We start from the raw sequence: 17,022 nt of genomic DNA, 5'->3' as shown, positions 1-17,022 counted from the left end.
TATGGTTTTACTTATATTTGAGTTGATACTTGGGTTAGGCCCAAGTATCAACTCAAATATTACTTTGCTTCTACTTGAGCAATAATATTAGCAACATTATGACTTTTTTGTGTTGTGTTTTAATGTGAATAAAATATGGTGTGTGACTTTTCCAGATTACAACTGTTTTCCAGAGAGCGTCATCATAACTTGGTTTGGTTTAAACATCAGCCAAGTCGCACAAAACATAACTTTCCTGTTCATGCAACATTCAATTCCCATCTATGGGACGGAGAAGTAAACTAAATCTGAGATAAAGTGAAAGAACGATGAAGCTGAATAAGGGAAAAAAAAGAAAAGGAAAACAAGAATGATGAAGCCCAGACGACAAGCTGCTAATCATAATCTCGGCGTGTGAGCTGGAGCCTCGCTGGCGTCATAACAACCCACTGATGTCACCTCTAAAGCCCCCCCCCACACACACACAAACACACACACTTTTCCCCCCTCTCCTACACACACACACACACACACACACATCACCGGGTACGATGATGAGCCTGTCCCCTGAGGGCTCTTCACCAAAACCCCCACTTCAATGCGCTCCTGTGTTTTTGTGATGGCCAGGGACAGGTGCACCGCTTGAGCTGTCCTAATCTCGTGAACATATGCTGCTCTCCCAGGCAGGTACTTCAACAGAGCGGCGCGTCATGCAGTTATGAATGTCGACAATGCAATAGGAATCTCGGTTTGATTCACTGTGGAACAACATGCACTTACTTTAGCTTCGCACACACAGTTACGTAAAAGGATGTTTTGAAGCTCACGTTCATCAGTTTGATCGAACGGCTCCTCGATCAGGCTGTTCTCCTTCTACCTGCCTAGATGCTCACGCCGAACAGGCCGACAGCAGTGGTGGGACTCACAGGCAAACAACATCCTAGCCAGAGTCAACTGCAAGGCACAGTTTTTTTCACCAAGGGATACTCTGGGAGAGAATACCAAAATGTAGGGCAGCACAACCCCGAAACTGTGCAGCCCCATTGTACACATTATTCTTTAGTTCTTCAGAGCATGCTTGTAGGAACGATAACGCAATATCGGCCGATAACGTAATATCGACCGATATTGTAATAATGACCAGTAACGTGATAAATTTGGCCAGTTTCATAATGTAATAAGCCGATAATGTAATAGCATGCAAATAACGTAATAACACTGTTGTGCCAATAACGTAATAATGATGTGATGGCCGATGATATAATATGAATTACGTTATTGGCTGATTCTTACATTTTAGCCTGACAAGATAAAAAATAGTTCACAACTTAATTCAGCCAATAATGCGGCGATACATAAATCTGGCTTCATTTGCCAAAACTAACACATATAACGCATTTATTTTTTTTACTTGAGTTAACGTGTCACAGCTCACATGCATTCTCCTACGACAGTAAGCTCAGATGGTAAAGTGAAACGTTGCCGGTTTAAGTCTCTGCTCACACAGGTTCACACTGTTGCTGAATTTATTATATTCGTTTTCATCTTGTCTTGTGTTAATAATTAAATATCCATCCAATAGCGTAATAATTATTACAATATCGGCCAGCTAATCATCATTACGTAATCGACTCAAAAAGTGTTATCGGCTTATTACATTTTGAAACTTTTAATTTGAAAATGTATTACGCTATCCGCCGTTATTACGCAATATTCGGTTCATACACTGCTTTAAAAATGTGCAACAATAGCATTTAATCTGAGATATTTAACTGCAAGAGGCCCAACATGCCTTGGGCTTCTTGCAGCACCTTGTTGCCAAAGAGTGCTTTGCAAGTGCACTCACAAACAGTTGTGAAATAGACTGTCTGTGGATATTGGAGGAGTTTGTCCTGAAACCCTCTGTAGCCTCGTTTGTGATAACTTACACCTCTGCGTCATCCCTCTTTCATCTGTGAGGAGTTTACTCTCAGGGTTATTACCAAACGTCAGCAGCAGATCCTTTGTACTCCGGTCAAGACCCACATATGAGAGTCAGCATCAAAAGGCAGATCAATTGTAGGCCTATTTGTCATACATAATCTTATCCTGTTTTGTTCCTATTCAAACCATTAAAGATGAACTAGAAAGAAAAGTCCTGTGAAATAATGTGGAAAATGCATTCTGCTGCCATTTGTGGTGAAAGCAAACAGACTGTATCAGGTGGGATACTGACCCTGGCTGATAAGCTATCATTAGACATTCCTGTGTAAGGAAGGTCAGTGACAAGGAGCAAGAACAGGAAACACACTTTCCACATAGGACTACACCTTTCACACCTACAAGAGAAGGAGAACATATGAAAAATAATAATAATAATAATAATAAATCCTTTGGTCAATACAAAATTGTACTGATTACCATGACTCTAGTCTGTCCATCTTGAGAACTGATTGTAATGATTCTGTCGCCTGTGTTTAGTTCTACGCTAAAACACTAAACCAATCAGTGTCGCATAAAGTCACATACTAAGCGGTTATAGCCTAACATGAACCTACAGAAAACTGTGATGTGTGTGTTTTTCCTCCTTTTTTTTGTTCCATGTCACCCACTGCTCAGGGTTGGGCAAAGTCAGGCCCAAGTGCCAAATCCAGATGTGTATCAGTGGTGACTGGTGGGCTTTCAAACAGGGGAAGCTCAGGATATTTTCTATTCATTATCTTGGACCTGCATGTGCATGTGCCAACATTGTACCCAACAGCCTTTTGTGTGCAAGGATGTATTTGGACTGTTGTGTTGACTCATACTTAAAATCAAAATCAGGGTTAATACAGGCAGAAACAAGTCAAATTTAATGTTTTTAATCCCAATGCCGAAATACTACATTTTGATGCTTCAGCACATATTTAATTTCTTAAGATCTGCAAAGATTTCATCAAACAGAGGAAAAAGAATTGGACAAAACAGGCAACTTTTCAACAAACAAAACCAAAACTGAACATGTTTTAGACTATGATTGTGATATTTCTGATGAACTTATGCAGTAAGAATTGTTGAGCAATGTCATAAATGTCCAATAAATCTAGATTTAATGGCAGACTGAATCCTAAAATCATAAAACATTTTAATTATATTTTATGCCTTGATTCATTTAATGACTTTTAATGACTTTTAATGCTTTTTAATGCCGGAAACCCTGAAAATATAAAAATTCAATCATTTGAATAATTCAATTGCATTTGCATTAGGCCTAATATTTAGGGGAATGACAGTAATCCTGCATGAGCAACTAAATAAACGCTAACAGCCCTCGGCTCTGAAGCTGAGCTTCACAACAGAATTAGCCAATCAGAGGCTTCTTTCTAAAAGCAGAGCTTCAATGGGATTTTCCACAGTGTTTGGAACTTAAAGCTTAGATTTGCTTAGAAACATATTTGCATTACACTTGTGTGATATTTCTAAGTTAGTTATTGTTTCTATGATATTAGTTTAATGTGCGATCTCACGATTCACGTTTGCTCCAGAAACATGAGCATCAGGGTTTCTTCCTCTGATATTATGGAAGCTTAGACTCTTGCTAGCTGTCTCAAATACAGACTGGCAATTTGAGACAGTAAAGTTATTCCAGGTGAATTTGGATGGGATTACCCTTCTGCCCTTTTCTTTAGAGGCCAAAGACCTTTTGGAGTTATGTCAATGTCATCAGACCAGGCTACGGCGCAACCGTAGCCTGGTCTTACCATACCGTACTAACGGTCTGGATCTTCACAATTGAGCTCCGTTTTCAGGTGGGAGGGGTGAACTCCTTTTAAAGTTTGAAACGACTGGATCTGATTTTACCCAATCGTTTGGTCATGAAGTATGTAATGCGCTCGAGTGAGTGAGGCAAGCTACCAAATGCTTGACGTCACTTACAACACCCTCCTCTCCAACTCCCTGAATGCTGAACGCGGCCACTGAGATCAGACCCAGACGTAACATGTAGGGAAATGATAATTGACCGGACTCGGAGTTTACGGATTGGCTAAGGCCAGGCTAGTGCAACCATGGCGGACTGTAAAAGTAACCCCTCATCTCTTCGAAACTGGTGAAAACAGAGGTGCGGCTGTGTATTAGTCTCACAAAGAGGTACACAACACCAACACTTCGAGGCTGTTTCAGCTTTTCTTTAAGCCATAACCGCTGCTACTTAAGCGGCCTCTAGCAGCTACAGGAAGTTGTTTAAAGATGGGGTATTATGCTTTTTTTCAATCACATAGCACCAGTCTATATCACACTACAATGATGACGAAACCTTCTGTTGGTCTGTATATGCAGTAAATTAGAATAACTGCCTTGTATAAAATTGCTCTCTCAAAATGGCTGTAGCGAATGTCTTGAAATAGGCCTCTGTCTCTTTAAGAACCTCTGACTCTTTCCGACACGCCCCCTCCACACGCTGTCTGTGGCATCAGTGGGGAGGGGGTTCTGCTGAGGAGCAGTGGTTGGTTACTCGGCTGGTGACGAAAGCTCGGAGGCGTCTCCAGGAGGTGGGGGCGTTCCTAGGAGGACTCAGGCAAACCTATCCCTAAAATGGCCGCCATCAGAGTTTTTACAGATTACTCAAAAATACGTGAATGTGCCAAGGCAACACTTCAGGCATGTTTTTAATGAGGGAATGACATAATAACATGATGTAAAGCTTGAAAAAGTCGATTTTGCATAATACCCCCCCTTTAACACAGCGATTCATTTGCTTCTGCATTTGTGACGTCAACGTGAGATGGGTCTATAGACATAATAAATAGTAGACTCCTTCTGCTCAGTCTTCACCGTTTACGTTAATAACAATCATTCGTGGGAGAGTCCATGATGGATTTACAGACTCCTCCTACCCTGCTCCTATCGAGCATGTTCCTAAAAAGGGCAAAAGGGCGGGATCTTCACAGTAGACCCGGTCCTCGTTGGGCATGTAGTTCGGTCATAACTGCGCCTTTAGCTCTGATGCTAATGGCCAAATCAATCAAAGTCAGGCCCTCATTAATATACAAGAATTCTAAAATGTACCTTACGAACACCCGCATGGTTTCTTTAATTGTATCTAACCCACGTTATCAGACCACGAAACGGTGCTACCGGTCTTTGGTCTTTGGGCGGGGAAAGCCCTTTTCTTTGGTCCTCATGCAGGGAGCTGACCTTACTGTACCATCCTCTGGTGGCCAGAGGCGACTCCAAAAGACTTGCATAAACTGCATAAAAGCCTGGTTCCAAAGAGTTTTTCTTTTTTAAAGCTTCCTGTGACCCATGTGAGAACACTGGGGGAGGTATCATATTTGTTAACAATGCTGGTTTTTGTACATTAGAAATAAAAAGTTGAAGCCTAAGTCGATGATTGACAGGCTCCATAGCACTGTGGAGGCCTGTAGCCGGTAGGATAGGATGCATTGTGCCAAGTCAAAATACTGTATTTCAATAGCCCCTTCTATACTTACCTTCTCCAATAGGGCTGTGCAATTAATCGAAATTCGATAACAATTTCGATTATTACACTAAACGATTACAAAATTAGCATAATCTGAAAAAAAAAAGTTTTTTATTTTTTATCCAATTCAATTCAATTTTTTTTTTTTTGCAAAGCAGACTTGCATTATTTCATGGCACTGGATTATTTTCCCTTCGCACTTCACGTGCCATGGCTCATGCTTTTGCCTGACATAAAAACAAACAGCGCTGTGTGATGATGTCATCAGGCCGCGCTGCTCAGTTTGCTTGTGCAGGTGTGAGGGCTGGCCAGCAGGGGGCAGGTGTGAAACAGAGACCTCTCCTTAATCGAGGCATGCTTGAAATCATTTGTACTTTCATGACTGTTCAGAAAACAGAAAATATTCAGCATTGTTTTTTTTAATTAATAAATATATAAACAAAATAAAGTTTTTTTTTAAAGGGAAAAAAAATAATCGTTTAAATAATCGTGATTTCAATTATAACTAAAATAATCGTGATTATTATTTTTTCAATAATCGAGCAGCCCTATATACTCCAATGATCTCTCTTGACTTGAGCCCCTGACATCACTTTTAATGGCACTCGGTTCACTGTAACGTGAGCTAATGAAAATAAAAATAGTACAAGACATTACCAAATTCACCACATAGATTCAGTTTTTGAATGAGGGAACTCTAAAGAAACTTACCTGAAAGCTAGAGTTCCTAATTTTTACTGTTCAAATGTAGACATTTTTTGTTTTGGTCCAAACTCATTTCTAGCTCTCACAATCCCTCCTGCATATCCAAATTGTTCAAGGAGATTAATTATATGCAAGTTTCACACCCATGTTCAGCCTCGAGCTGTGGAAAAGTAAAGCGGGGGTGACCGCCCCAAAATAAATCGCACCAATTTAGATTATTCTTTTATCTTTCATCGCTCCATAAACATTGAGGTGAAGACATAGGACCAAGGTCTGTTATTTGCTGTGTTTACAACATAATAAATGTACAACACTACAACAACAAAAAGTCAGGTACTCCAGCTGGTTAAGGTCAAACCACTGTAGTTCTTGTTGAATGTCGCCATCTTGTGGAAGTTGTTGCGCCACTGAACCCGTTTTGTTCGTTGTCTTTTTTGCAATTAAACATAACCGTTTACATCACTTTTCTCTTACCTCGTGTCCCTTTAGACGTCTTCATCTATTCCCGGCATTTATAAATACGAACAATCGGAAGTTAGATTTGATAAACCACCCCGCATCCAGAAGCAGAGTTCCCAGTTACTTTATTCGTGGCTCTCTGCTGCCCCCTTGTGGTTATATGGCCTAATTAAACGCCGGGGGAATGAGTCCGAGTAAACTAATCCAGTCCGGGGTTTCTCTACAGTAACTCCAGTCCGTGTTTTGCAGCAGATTAAGCGCCTCTGAAGTCTGTGCGCGTGCCTCCTGCCGCTCGCTTTTGTGTTGTGGGGCAGACAAAACAGACGTCTGGGTCCAGAGTGTTCCCCCTGCGTCGCCACGGTACAACTATCAATCCTTTGCCGTGAAACTCGTCCACACTTCGGCATTGCCAGGTGTGTGTTGCCGCGATGTCGACTGCGTTGGAGTCTGGGTTTTCGAGCGAAGAGGTGCTCACGGCCCGCTTCCCTCTGCACCGCGCCTGCAGAGATGGGGACATCGGCGCCCTGCTCTCGCTGCTCCAGTGCACCGCCAACACCGCGGACCTCGCTGTGGAGGACACCTTCTACGGCTGGACGCCCATTCACTGGGCTGCGCACTTCGGAAAGGTATTTCCTTTCGCTCAGTTCGTTTAGCATGGTGTGGTTCCTGCGAAGACATCGGCGTGACGCTACCTCGGCCATTTCCTGATGTTCACGGGCCAGACCCACCGCCATCACACTGTGGAGCGAGTGGGCACTGGGTCCGGTCAAATGGTCCTAGGAGTCACTGTATTGCTTTGATTGACCTGCCTCGGGACTTCAAATGTAAAAAAAACAGTTTTGCTATAATCGGGCACATTTACAATTCGTGTACTATATATAAATTCATTGAAATGTAAGTATCGGGTATATATTTCCCTGAATATTCTATCAGTCTAATTATACACAGCCTGCTCTGAACCAGTGTGACGGAAATATAACCCCGTTGAGCTCATTTGCGCTTTGTATTAAACTTGGCTGCAGTGCCGCCCACATCCTTAAACCAAACACTTGGCACAGTTTTCCTACACTGTGCACGTGCCGCCAAATATGCACTCTTTGTATGTTATTGATCAGGTTTGGTGTTTGTGTTCACAGCTGGAATGTGTCATGCGTCTGGTTCAAGTGGGCTGCAGTGTGAACGCGGTCACGTCAAGGTTTGCCCAGACTCCCACTCATATTGCTGCGTTTGGGGGACACCCTGCGTGCCTGTTATGGCTTCTACAAGCTGGTGCAGATATCAACAGACAGGTAGGTGGCTACTGCACAAATAGCTGTTTTGACCTGATGTTACTGCATAATGTGTAGTTGTTAAATAGTAAACACATAAAACATACGTATAGTATGAGGCCTTACAGGCGACCTGGAGTAAAAAGAGCAGCAGTGTGCCTGATCCCATAAGTGAGGATTTTTCTCCACATGTGGGTCATGAACCTAAGTATATATTAGTGACCTAACCCCGGCCTGATCCAACACTTGACTTGACCCATTTTTCAGTCAGGGAGAGATGAGTGTTCAGGTGATGGTGTGTTGAGCTTGTCGTGGCCTGTCTTGACTTCTTCTTGTTCAGACTCCCCCCTGGGAATGTATTTCATATATTTCATGCTTTGCTAAATTGGATCTGTGGAGTCTTTGCCAGAGTTTTACAAACGGTCTCACTAATTAATTCGATGATTCAGGGTTTTTCTTCTTTTTCCTGTGTGTATGTAAAACGTGTGTGGGCAGTAGTGAGGTCTGGGTGAAAAGTTCAGTTTAGGAAGGAAGACATCCACAGCTCTCAACCAGTGGGCTGGATAAAAAAAAAAGTAGAGTGAAAAAATTAAGACACAACTGTATGCTCATCAACCTTAGAGCAATAAACAATTGGTGAGCAATGAGCATACAGTTGTGCTGATTCATCTTCATTTTTTCACTGGGTGAAAAGTTCAGCCTCTGTGTTAAACCTAGTTTACTCCCTCATTGGGAGTTTGCTCTTTCCTCTCCCTGATGTATGTGTCAAGGACAGTCCTCCTCCTTGAATGTAACGGTAGCGTTTTGTCATCTCAGGACTATGTGGGCGAGACGCCCATCCACAAGGCTGCTCGAGCGGGCAGTCTGGACTGCATCAATGCTCTCTTGGTGCAGAGAGCCAAAGCTGAGTAAGTCCTGTGACCACATCTCTGTTCTCAAACCTTTTATTTTATGCTATTACAATTGTTAAAACTTTACAAGGAATCACCAGCAAACTCATGAAACAATTAGTTTTTATCAAATGAACAAATATTTTTTTTTAAAGTTATTCATGTTAAACCCATTTTTAAATGTGCAGCGCTTTAGAACATCAAATATAATTGTACCAGCGTGAACTAAATGCCGTAAATGTATCCAATTATTCCGTACATTTCTGAACTCGTAACCAAAGCTTAATTTAAGAAAAGAAATGGTGGATTTTATAAAGTGGGGACATTGTGAATGGCGAGCAGGAATAAGCATGTACATAGATCCGTTTAATTATGACAGTGTTGTTTACCACATTCAAAGCTGAACTCTTTAAAGGAGCATCAGCCACGTTAACACCACGTTTCTATGGTTCGTTATTGGCTGGTGCATAGTTATGAGCGTTTGACGGTGATCCCTTGAATGTGATATTAATACACTAAATTGTTGTTGTCAGTGCAACAAAGTATATTAAGCTGCCCTCACTGTGCAATAGTCATAGAAAGTATTCCTCTCACATTATTTAAAACTATGTGTTTTTAAACTGTGACATTCATACAGACTAATTATCAAAGATATAAAATACATATCGAGCCTTTGATTAATTACATAAAAGGGCATCTTAATGTACATGTTGAAATACAGTATTTCTTAGAGCAGCATGCATCTTTGTTAAAACTAGTGTGGTTTTCCATGTTAACTTTGTTTTGGTTACTGTTTTATACAGTTTGGATGGCCAAATGCACAAGTGCTGAACTGACTTCAAAAACGAGCTGAACTGTTGCATAGAATAAAACCACATTCAGTTACCCCCATTCAGTTACCCCACCTTTCCCCAGGCCTTTAATAAACAGTTCTTAAGAACCTATGTGACGGCGGAGGACTGCATAAGGTAAAGCTTCATCCTCCTGTATTTAAAAGGGGATTGTTATAAATGCGTCCCTTGGATGAATTGTTAAACCCCTAACACACATTGATACTTGAAGGATTTACAGCAGAAAGAGAGAATTGACTTTACACAGTGTAAATATAAATGTTTACATCTGTACCACATGTGTAAAACACATTGGAAATGCGAGATGATTTAAAGTGGCGCTCTATAGAGCATGTAATTCTGAGTACGTCAAAAAAAAAAAGAAAGTAAGCACATTCCTGTGCGGAGGTAAGGATTTTTAAAGAAATGGCCAGAATGCTCACCCCAGCCACTGAGGGGCAGCTTACATTTAAAATAGGAAAGAATTCCACTCACGTCCAGCAGAAGGCATTGACACAATAAGTGATCAGGACATAAATAGATGGGTGGGACATACTTGTATATAGTTCTATGGGACATACACATCCCGTACTTAAGTGCCGTGCAGGATCGAAAACGTAACCGAGAAAAAAGATCGGCACAGGCTGCTGCTCACCACTTTTCCCAGGATATAAACAGCATGTTATAGCCATGTGGTAAATGGTCCAGGGCTGCTGTCGCTAAAATAGTCACTTACCATCCACTTGCCATCAAGTGTGGAGTGAGTGAATATTGAGTATATGTAGCACTTTGAGAAACGTGTGACACAGGCCGATAAAGTGCAGTAAGTGTAAGCAGTTGTTATTTATTAGGCCGCAGTCCTTCACAACATATGCGGCCCACGACCCAAACGGGTTCGATACCCCTGGTCTATACAGACAGGGCTTAATAACTCATTTGTATTGCACAGAAAGCTTTGGACCAAATGGGTTTACAAAATAAAATTAACTCTGTTTTCAGACACGCAACATAATTACACACTTTAAAAATAATGTTTTCTAACCTATAATCAATACACCTCTTTAATCTATGCAACACACGGCACCGATGAGTTGTGGACACGGTAAATAGTCAAACTACTTGGGGTTTATAGATATAGTAGATAATTTGTCTTTCAAATGACATTATTTTAAAAGGCCTAATTAGATTTGCAGTTACGATAGTTCTTTTCAAGCATTAACAGAAACATAGATTTTATAATTATTTATTTAGATAGATAGATAAATAAATAAATTCTATAAAAAACAAATAAAAAAATATATCGATAATCCCCAAGTAACCGGAGCTGCTCCTTGTGCATTTGGCTATCTTCTGATCATTAATCTCTAAAAGTAATAAAAGTTTGTTTGTTTTTTTCCATTTGCAGATTAACTAGGTAGTTGAGGTTATGTAGTTTTTCACCATATGGAAGGAAACGCGTGGCACAGGGGGCGATGAGGCTCATGACAATGTTGAAACTAATTATTTCAAATTGCCTTTAAGTTTATTCTGTTTTCTCTTGAGTTGAAATTACATTATCAGTATTGGTTATTAACTTAAACAATTAAGCTAAACCACATTCTTTAAAAACTCAAATCAAATCTATAAAGTTAATATGTAAAATATGCATTATGGACATCTCACTTGATGAACACCTTTTTTATCCTTCGCTGTGTTCTTTCGAGACCTTTGTCTTGAGCCTTGAGGATGTGTCGTCGTCATCAGCTCCTCTTCTCATCTTTACCTCGTCCAAATTTCTTGTATAACCTTGGCCTCAATGCTCGTTATTCAGCAGGCCACCACTGAGTCACGTATCCAGGTGAGATGTCAATTAGAAAGCCTCGTAATTAGGAACTGCAGTAAAATATATCATTGTAGGATTAATCCTTTACAAAGAAGCCTCTTTTCCTCTTTTGCCAAATCTTGGGAAGTGTGCATGGATCCACTCGCTCAAAACCAACTCCAAATCTCCATACGGTCCAGGACAGAGAAGCTTTTATGAATGAAGAAAATCCTCTCCCCATTGACTTGGATGTGGAGTCTGTTTCGGCAAAGCACAGTCATGGCCTTGGACCCCCTTGAACAGCTTTGATGAGCCGCCACGCTTGCAGACATCCTGCTCTTTCTTGCTTCCGGACAACTTTTATTCATCCTTCAAGGATTTGAACGCACACTTTGAATCTTGCATTTGTCATGGAAAATATCTGTTAATGAATTTACAATGCAGTTCCCAATTTAGAAATTACAAATGCAGTAAATCCTAAAAGCACAAATGTTTACGGTCCTGTTTTGTTTGTCATGAGCCTCATGAGCGGCAAGACGGTGCATGGTCAGGACAGCAGCTGGCAGCTCAGGGCTAGACACAGTTGGAAATGAGAGAAGGGCAAAGGAGGATTAGCTGTATCTAGGTAAATACGTGTATGATCTATGAACTATGTTATGCTAACACTCATGCAATGTCCTTTCACTGTTCAGAAAATTTCTCTATCAAATGTTTTATTTGTTTGTCTCAGTATTAACCATATACAATAATACAGTCTTGTTTGACCTTTACTATGTCACCTTTTCCTTTCTGAAAGTGACAATAAGTTAAACCAAACGTTTTGATACTGTTAACAGAACCAGAACCGTACGTCTTAATGTTTTTCAGCTAATGAATTGGAAATGACTTGGTTCTTTCAAGTAATCCTAGAAAGGGGGAGAATAGACACTGCTGAGTCTGCCCCGTTCCCTGGGATAGCCGCACTGTTGTGGCATTGAGTGTTCTCACTATCGCTTCCTATCTACACACTGGCAAACTGTTGAGGTATTTCTTGCGGTGATTGGTTTTAATGCTAGGTTGTTAAATGAATCACAACTACAGTTTTATACCTGCATGCTTTGCTTATTATCCATAATTGTGTACATATATAGTTTTTGTTTTATTTTTATGATCTATTTTGTTTTTGGTCTTGTCAACTAACCATAGGAGCCCTTTAAATGGACAGGTTAATCACGTGAGTCACATGTAGCATGACTGTAGGCTGCCTCTTGAAAGTTAGACCGTATCTAGAGCAGATCAATCTGTACTTAGGCCGGAAAAGCAAAGCATACCAGGCATTTATAAAGAATTAACGCTTCCTTTTGAATGGAGTCTTTGATTTTGTTAAAACAATTCATTAAGGTCTCACCAAAGGAATAATTGAGGTATTGAAATGATCTGAAGTACAGTCTATCATTACTCATGACCTTAAAAGCCGTTTTATGGCTAGCCACAAAGAAAAACAGCTTTCCTCTTAAAGGAATTTGATTGGTATATCTTGAATTTAATGTCACCAGTAATTCAAGCTAACATTTAGATGCTTCGTTGACATGGAGGAGCTGGATTAGATGATTAGATTTTTAACTACCGTTGTCTCTTTTTTTCTTGCCATTGGGTTTCACATTGATGTGAAATGAGCACCACTGTCACAGCAATGGAGAATTCAAAACAAATCTTTGATCTTTTGAAATTGTGAAAGTCCTCTAAAATGACACTCATAACAAGAAAACGTCCTTTGACTGAAACCCACCCATAGCATTACGCTCAGACGCTCAGATCAGGACACCGGTGCTTGTATACGCTTGTATATTGCAACTCGGAGAGAGAACTTGATGGCCCTATGTAGCTTTGCCTTACAATCTCCGATCCTTAAATTATATAATTATCATCAAATATTAAACAATACGTAGATTCACTGCGTAAGGTACAGAACGTGTCCATTCCTTTGAGTGAGACATTCTCATTTTGTTAAACAATTTTGTAAATTCCTAAAGAATTGGAAGCGTTAATTTGAAGGGGACAATGTGCAACAAGTTATTGTGTGATTTTTACTTTTATGATTTACAGATCTTTTGATTGTGTATGAAATGTTCATTGTGCACTAGTTTTCAAAATGTTATTTTTTATTTAGCTGAAATAGAGGGGAAAAAATTCACATTTTATGCAATGAATGTCCACACAGTAAACCTGTCACTGTATGGAAGTAATTTCCAAACTCATCAGTAGTTTCTTGTTTTGTACAATTGTAACTGAAGTAACTTTGGCCAGAGGCCCAAGTCTTTAACAAAGACTTGTTGTTTGCTTGGGATAACGCACATCGCCATGCCACTGTGGCCTGGACAAGCAAACTATTGTTTCATTCATGAACTAAGTGAAGCAGAGTAAAACTCTCATCTGCATATCTGAGCGCCTACTGGCTTTAAATAGTTGTTAGTTAAAATTAATTTCAGGTTGTTATTTCACACTTACTTATGTAACGTTCTCAGTTGTAACTACATCATAGAAAACAGACCTTACTTTCATACAGGACACTGTTGTGACACAATACTGCTTGTGCATTCATTTTATGACCCAAATCACTGCTCTATGCTGCAGCTTGACATGGTTAACACAACTCTATGTTGTGCACTGTAGGGCACTTTTTGCATTGAAGAGCAGCACTGCATATCTTCAGTGCACTTCTGTCATTTCATACTTTGACTGCTCCTTGGAGAAGATCCACGGATTCCTGACCTTGAAGATATTTCGTAATTATCTTTGTGGATCTTGAAGCATCAAACCTGCTTTTCTTTCATTGTTGATCTTTGAGAAGAGACCATCTTTTTCTTCACATTCCACGGAACCAAATCTTTTAAGCACAGCACTTTTTTTTCTTTTTTTCTTTTTTGAAATTTTAAGAAGATTTTTAATGGCACGCAACAATTTTTGTAATTACGCGTCTGATTTATTTATTTTTGCAAATATAACTGTTGTATTTCCTTTTTTGTTAAACGTATATCATTTCATGATCAACGGAAGAAAAAAATACATTCTTGAGGATCTCAAACCTCTTAAGTCTTCAGAGAACCTTCATCAAAGTCGGAAAACTTGCAACGTACAACAAGAAAATCTCTGCACTATTACCATAGTTGGCTTAACCATGTCATGTTTTGCAGCAGTCCTGTTTCCTTATTTGGAAACTGATATTAAAGTCAAATGATCCAAGTGGATCAGACGTCATTTTCAGAAGGATGACGATGAGGATGCTAGTATAGTCAGGACAGGTTGTGTCTGTACCTGTGTGTGCGTGCGTGTCTGTCTCTGTGTGCGAATGAATTCAGAGCGTAAGTGTGCGTCTGAGTGCCTGGCCTTTGTGTCTATGTGGCACAGCAGCAGATGGGCTGGTGACACTTGCTCTTTTTGTGCAGTCTGAGGAATGCCAGTGGGCTGACTGCTGCCGACCTGGCCCACGCGCAGGGCTTCCAGGAGTGTGCTGAGATTTTGTCCAATGCCCAGAACTTCCAACAAAACAGGGCCCAATCCCAAAACGGTCTGTTTGTGAATGGCACAGCCCAGAACGGAGGCCACACACATCCCTCTGTCCAGGGACGCAGCTTGCTGAATGGTGCTCCTAACAGAAAGAGGTCGTTTGAAGGCATTGAAATAAACCCTGTCAAAAAGGCCAGATCCAATGGTAGGCCATTTGTTTTATTCTATGACTTAAACACAAATGATGTTACGCTTGGCTTGTGAACACGCACTGATATTAAATACGGTTTAATTTAAAAATTGTTAATGCTTGTTTTTTAGGTCTTGACATGACATCGGTTTGTCTTAACGGGAATGGGCCACTGGGTGGTGCTCAAGATGTTCAGATGGACAGCACAAACATGGAGCTGTCCACTGCTACAAGCTCAGGTGGGCCAGGATCCTTTGCATTAGCACTAAATGGGTTTGCAGTAGCAGCCCCAAATCCAGGCCCCATGGATCAGTGTGAGGACTTTGTGGGCCAAGATGGAGCAGGCCATCCAGCCAAAGAGCTGGAGGTTATTACTGTGGCGTCAATGCAGACTCACTGCCATTACACCAATTCATATGCTTACTTATAGAGAACTTTGGACCTTGTATGTGTTTGGTGTTGCTGGGCTGTGTTTATGCATTATATGAGCAAAATCATTTTGTTTTGTTGTAACATACATTGAAAAATGTATAGAAACAGGTTTCCGTTTAACTAGCACGTTGTTCTCTCTATTTTGTGAAATTGCTAAGGGATATCTTTGGTTTTGCACTATTAAACATACCCTTGTTGCTCGATAATTTGGAACTCAAAACATGTTCACTTTGAAAAACTATTTTCATAAAATGCCATGCCTTTGTTTTTTTTTCCGATTTTTTTTTTTTTAAGTATAACCATTAGCCATTTATACAGCGTTCTTTTGTAATCGAACTCATTTCTCAAAAGTGAATTTTTCTAGAAGTGGTTTATTAATATTTGTGATTTTGTGTAAATTAGTTTGTTAAATGGGGGGTTTATGCATTTTATACTTACACGTTGGTCATGTGAGTTATTTCAGTTGGGATTTTTGTACTTCTATAAACTTCATGAATTTCTCTAAAATTAAATTTGCCTTATATTTTTTAGCTATAAAATGTTTTTTTTATTTGTTTTTTTAACTTTGTCGTAAATACTTTTTGAAGCAGTTTTTCCATCTTGGTTTTGTCTGTGTCGGTGGCATGTACGATATGTAAAAAATGTCCTACATTTATTGGGAATTTTCTAGCGCTTTGCCATGAAAAGTTTGTTTTGTTATGAATATATACAATAGAATTAAATATGAAACATTTCAGATTTGTGGCTGGTGGACTGATTTCATTTATTCTGATGATGATTTACTGAAGGATGTCTCTTTTCACATCTATGCCCCAAGCTCAAACACCTAAATACTACTGCAAACAACTAGGTCACTGTGTCATTAAACGTTTCCAAATAAGGATCTGACCCATTTCAAGGCTGGTTCAAAGCTTGTGCAAGAATAGCATGAGGCTGTGGAATGTATTTCACAATGTCCGTTTAATAATCTTGATCAGACTTGTATTAGAACCAATTTAGCTCCCAACTAGTCTGTAACTGCTGTAGAAAAAGAAAATTATATTAAGAGATTTAATAATATTGCTCTTTGTGGTTTGCAGTGACAGATGCAAGACTTTTTACTACAAATGGTCACAGCCATCCTGAGCTCCCATTTGGGTGTGATCCAGCAGCAGCAGAAATCAGACAGGCCTGCACTGATTTGCTTGAGATCCACAGCACAGCGGGCAGCCAGGTGGAGCACCAGAAGTCTGTGACAGCAGAGCAACTGTATGACCATGCATTTTACAGCACAATGCTTCTTTACCACGGATCCTAAAACTAATATTATTTGCCTAAGCATATAAACGATTGGCCTTAAAATATTCAAAAAAATGTCTTGCCAGTGTTACCCAGTGGGATGTACTTGTTTAAGAAGAAAGTATTACAAAGTGAAATGTTTTTTTGTTCATTCATTCTAACACTCAAGGTGCAACGATGTGGTCAAAGTGTTTTCTTTTTATACTGATAATGAATGTTGAGTTTGACTAAAATGAATTGTGAATTTATTAGATTAAAGTGCAG

At 39.9% G+C, this 17,022-nt stretch overlaps 1 protein-coding gene across 1 annotated transcript; it reads left to right on the top strand.

The window, feature by feature from the left end:
- The first annotated feature begins 6,848 nt into the window (after positions 1 to 6,848).
- ankrd10b (ankyrin repeat domain 10b) lies at positions 6,849 to 16,985 on the top strand. Its single transcript, XM_079562530.1, has 6 exons — positions 6,849 to 7,209; positions 7,720 to 7,872; positions 8,668 to 8,759; positions 14,798 to 15,063; positions 15,180 to 15,287; positions 16,560 to 16,985. The coding sequence occupies exons 1-6, from the start codon at positions 7,012 to 7,014 to the stop codon at positions 16,775 to 16,777; spliced, it is 1,035 nt and encodes a 344-aa protein (XP_079418656.1). The 5' UTR covers positions 6,849 to 7,011; the 3' UTR covers positions 16,778 to 16,985.
- Positions 16,986 to 17,022: the final 37 nt, after the last annotated feature.

This window comes from Gobius niger (genome assembly GCF_951799975.1).
Source record: "Gobius niger genome assembly, chromosome: 9".
Classification (NCBI taxonomy): Eukaryota; Metazoa; Chordata; class Actinopteri; order Gobiiformes; family Gobiidae; genus Gobius; species Gobius niger.
This window is presented reverse-complemented; position numbering and strand designations above follow the sequence as displayed.

Bases quoted from the DNA above. Each gene is read 5' to 3' on its own strand.
- ankrd10b (XM_079562530.1), top strand. From the start codon at position 7,012: ATGTCGACTGCGTTGGAGTCTGGGTTTTCGAGCGAAGAGGTGCTCACG. The intron at 7,873-8,667 runs GTAGGTGGCTAC...TTGTCATCTCAG, and splicing joins GTGCAGATATCAACAGACAG to GACTATGTGGGCGAGACGCC. The intron at 15,064-15,179 runs GTAGGCCATTTG...CTTGTTTTTTAG, and splicing joins CAAAAAGGCCAGATCCAATG to GTCTTGACATGACATCGGTT.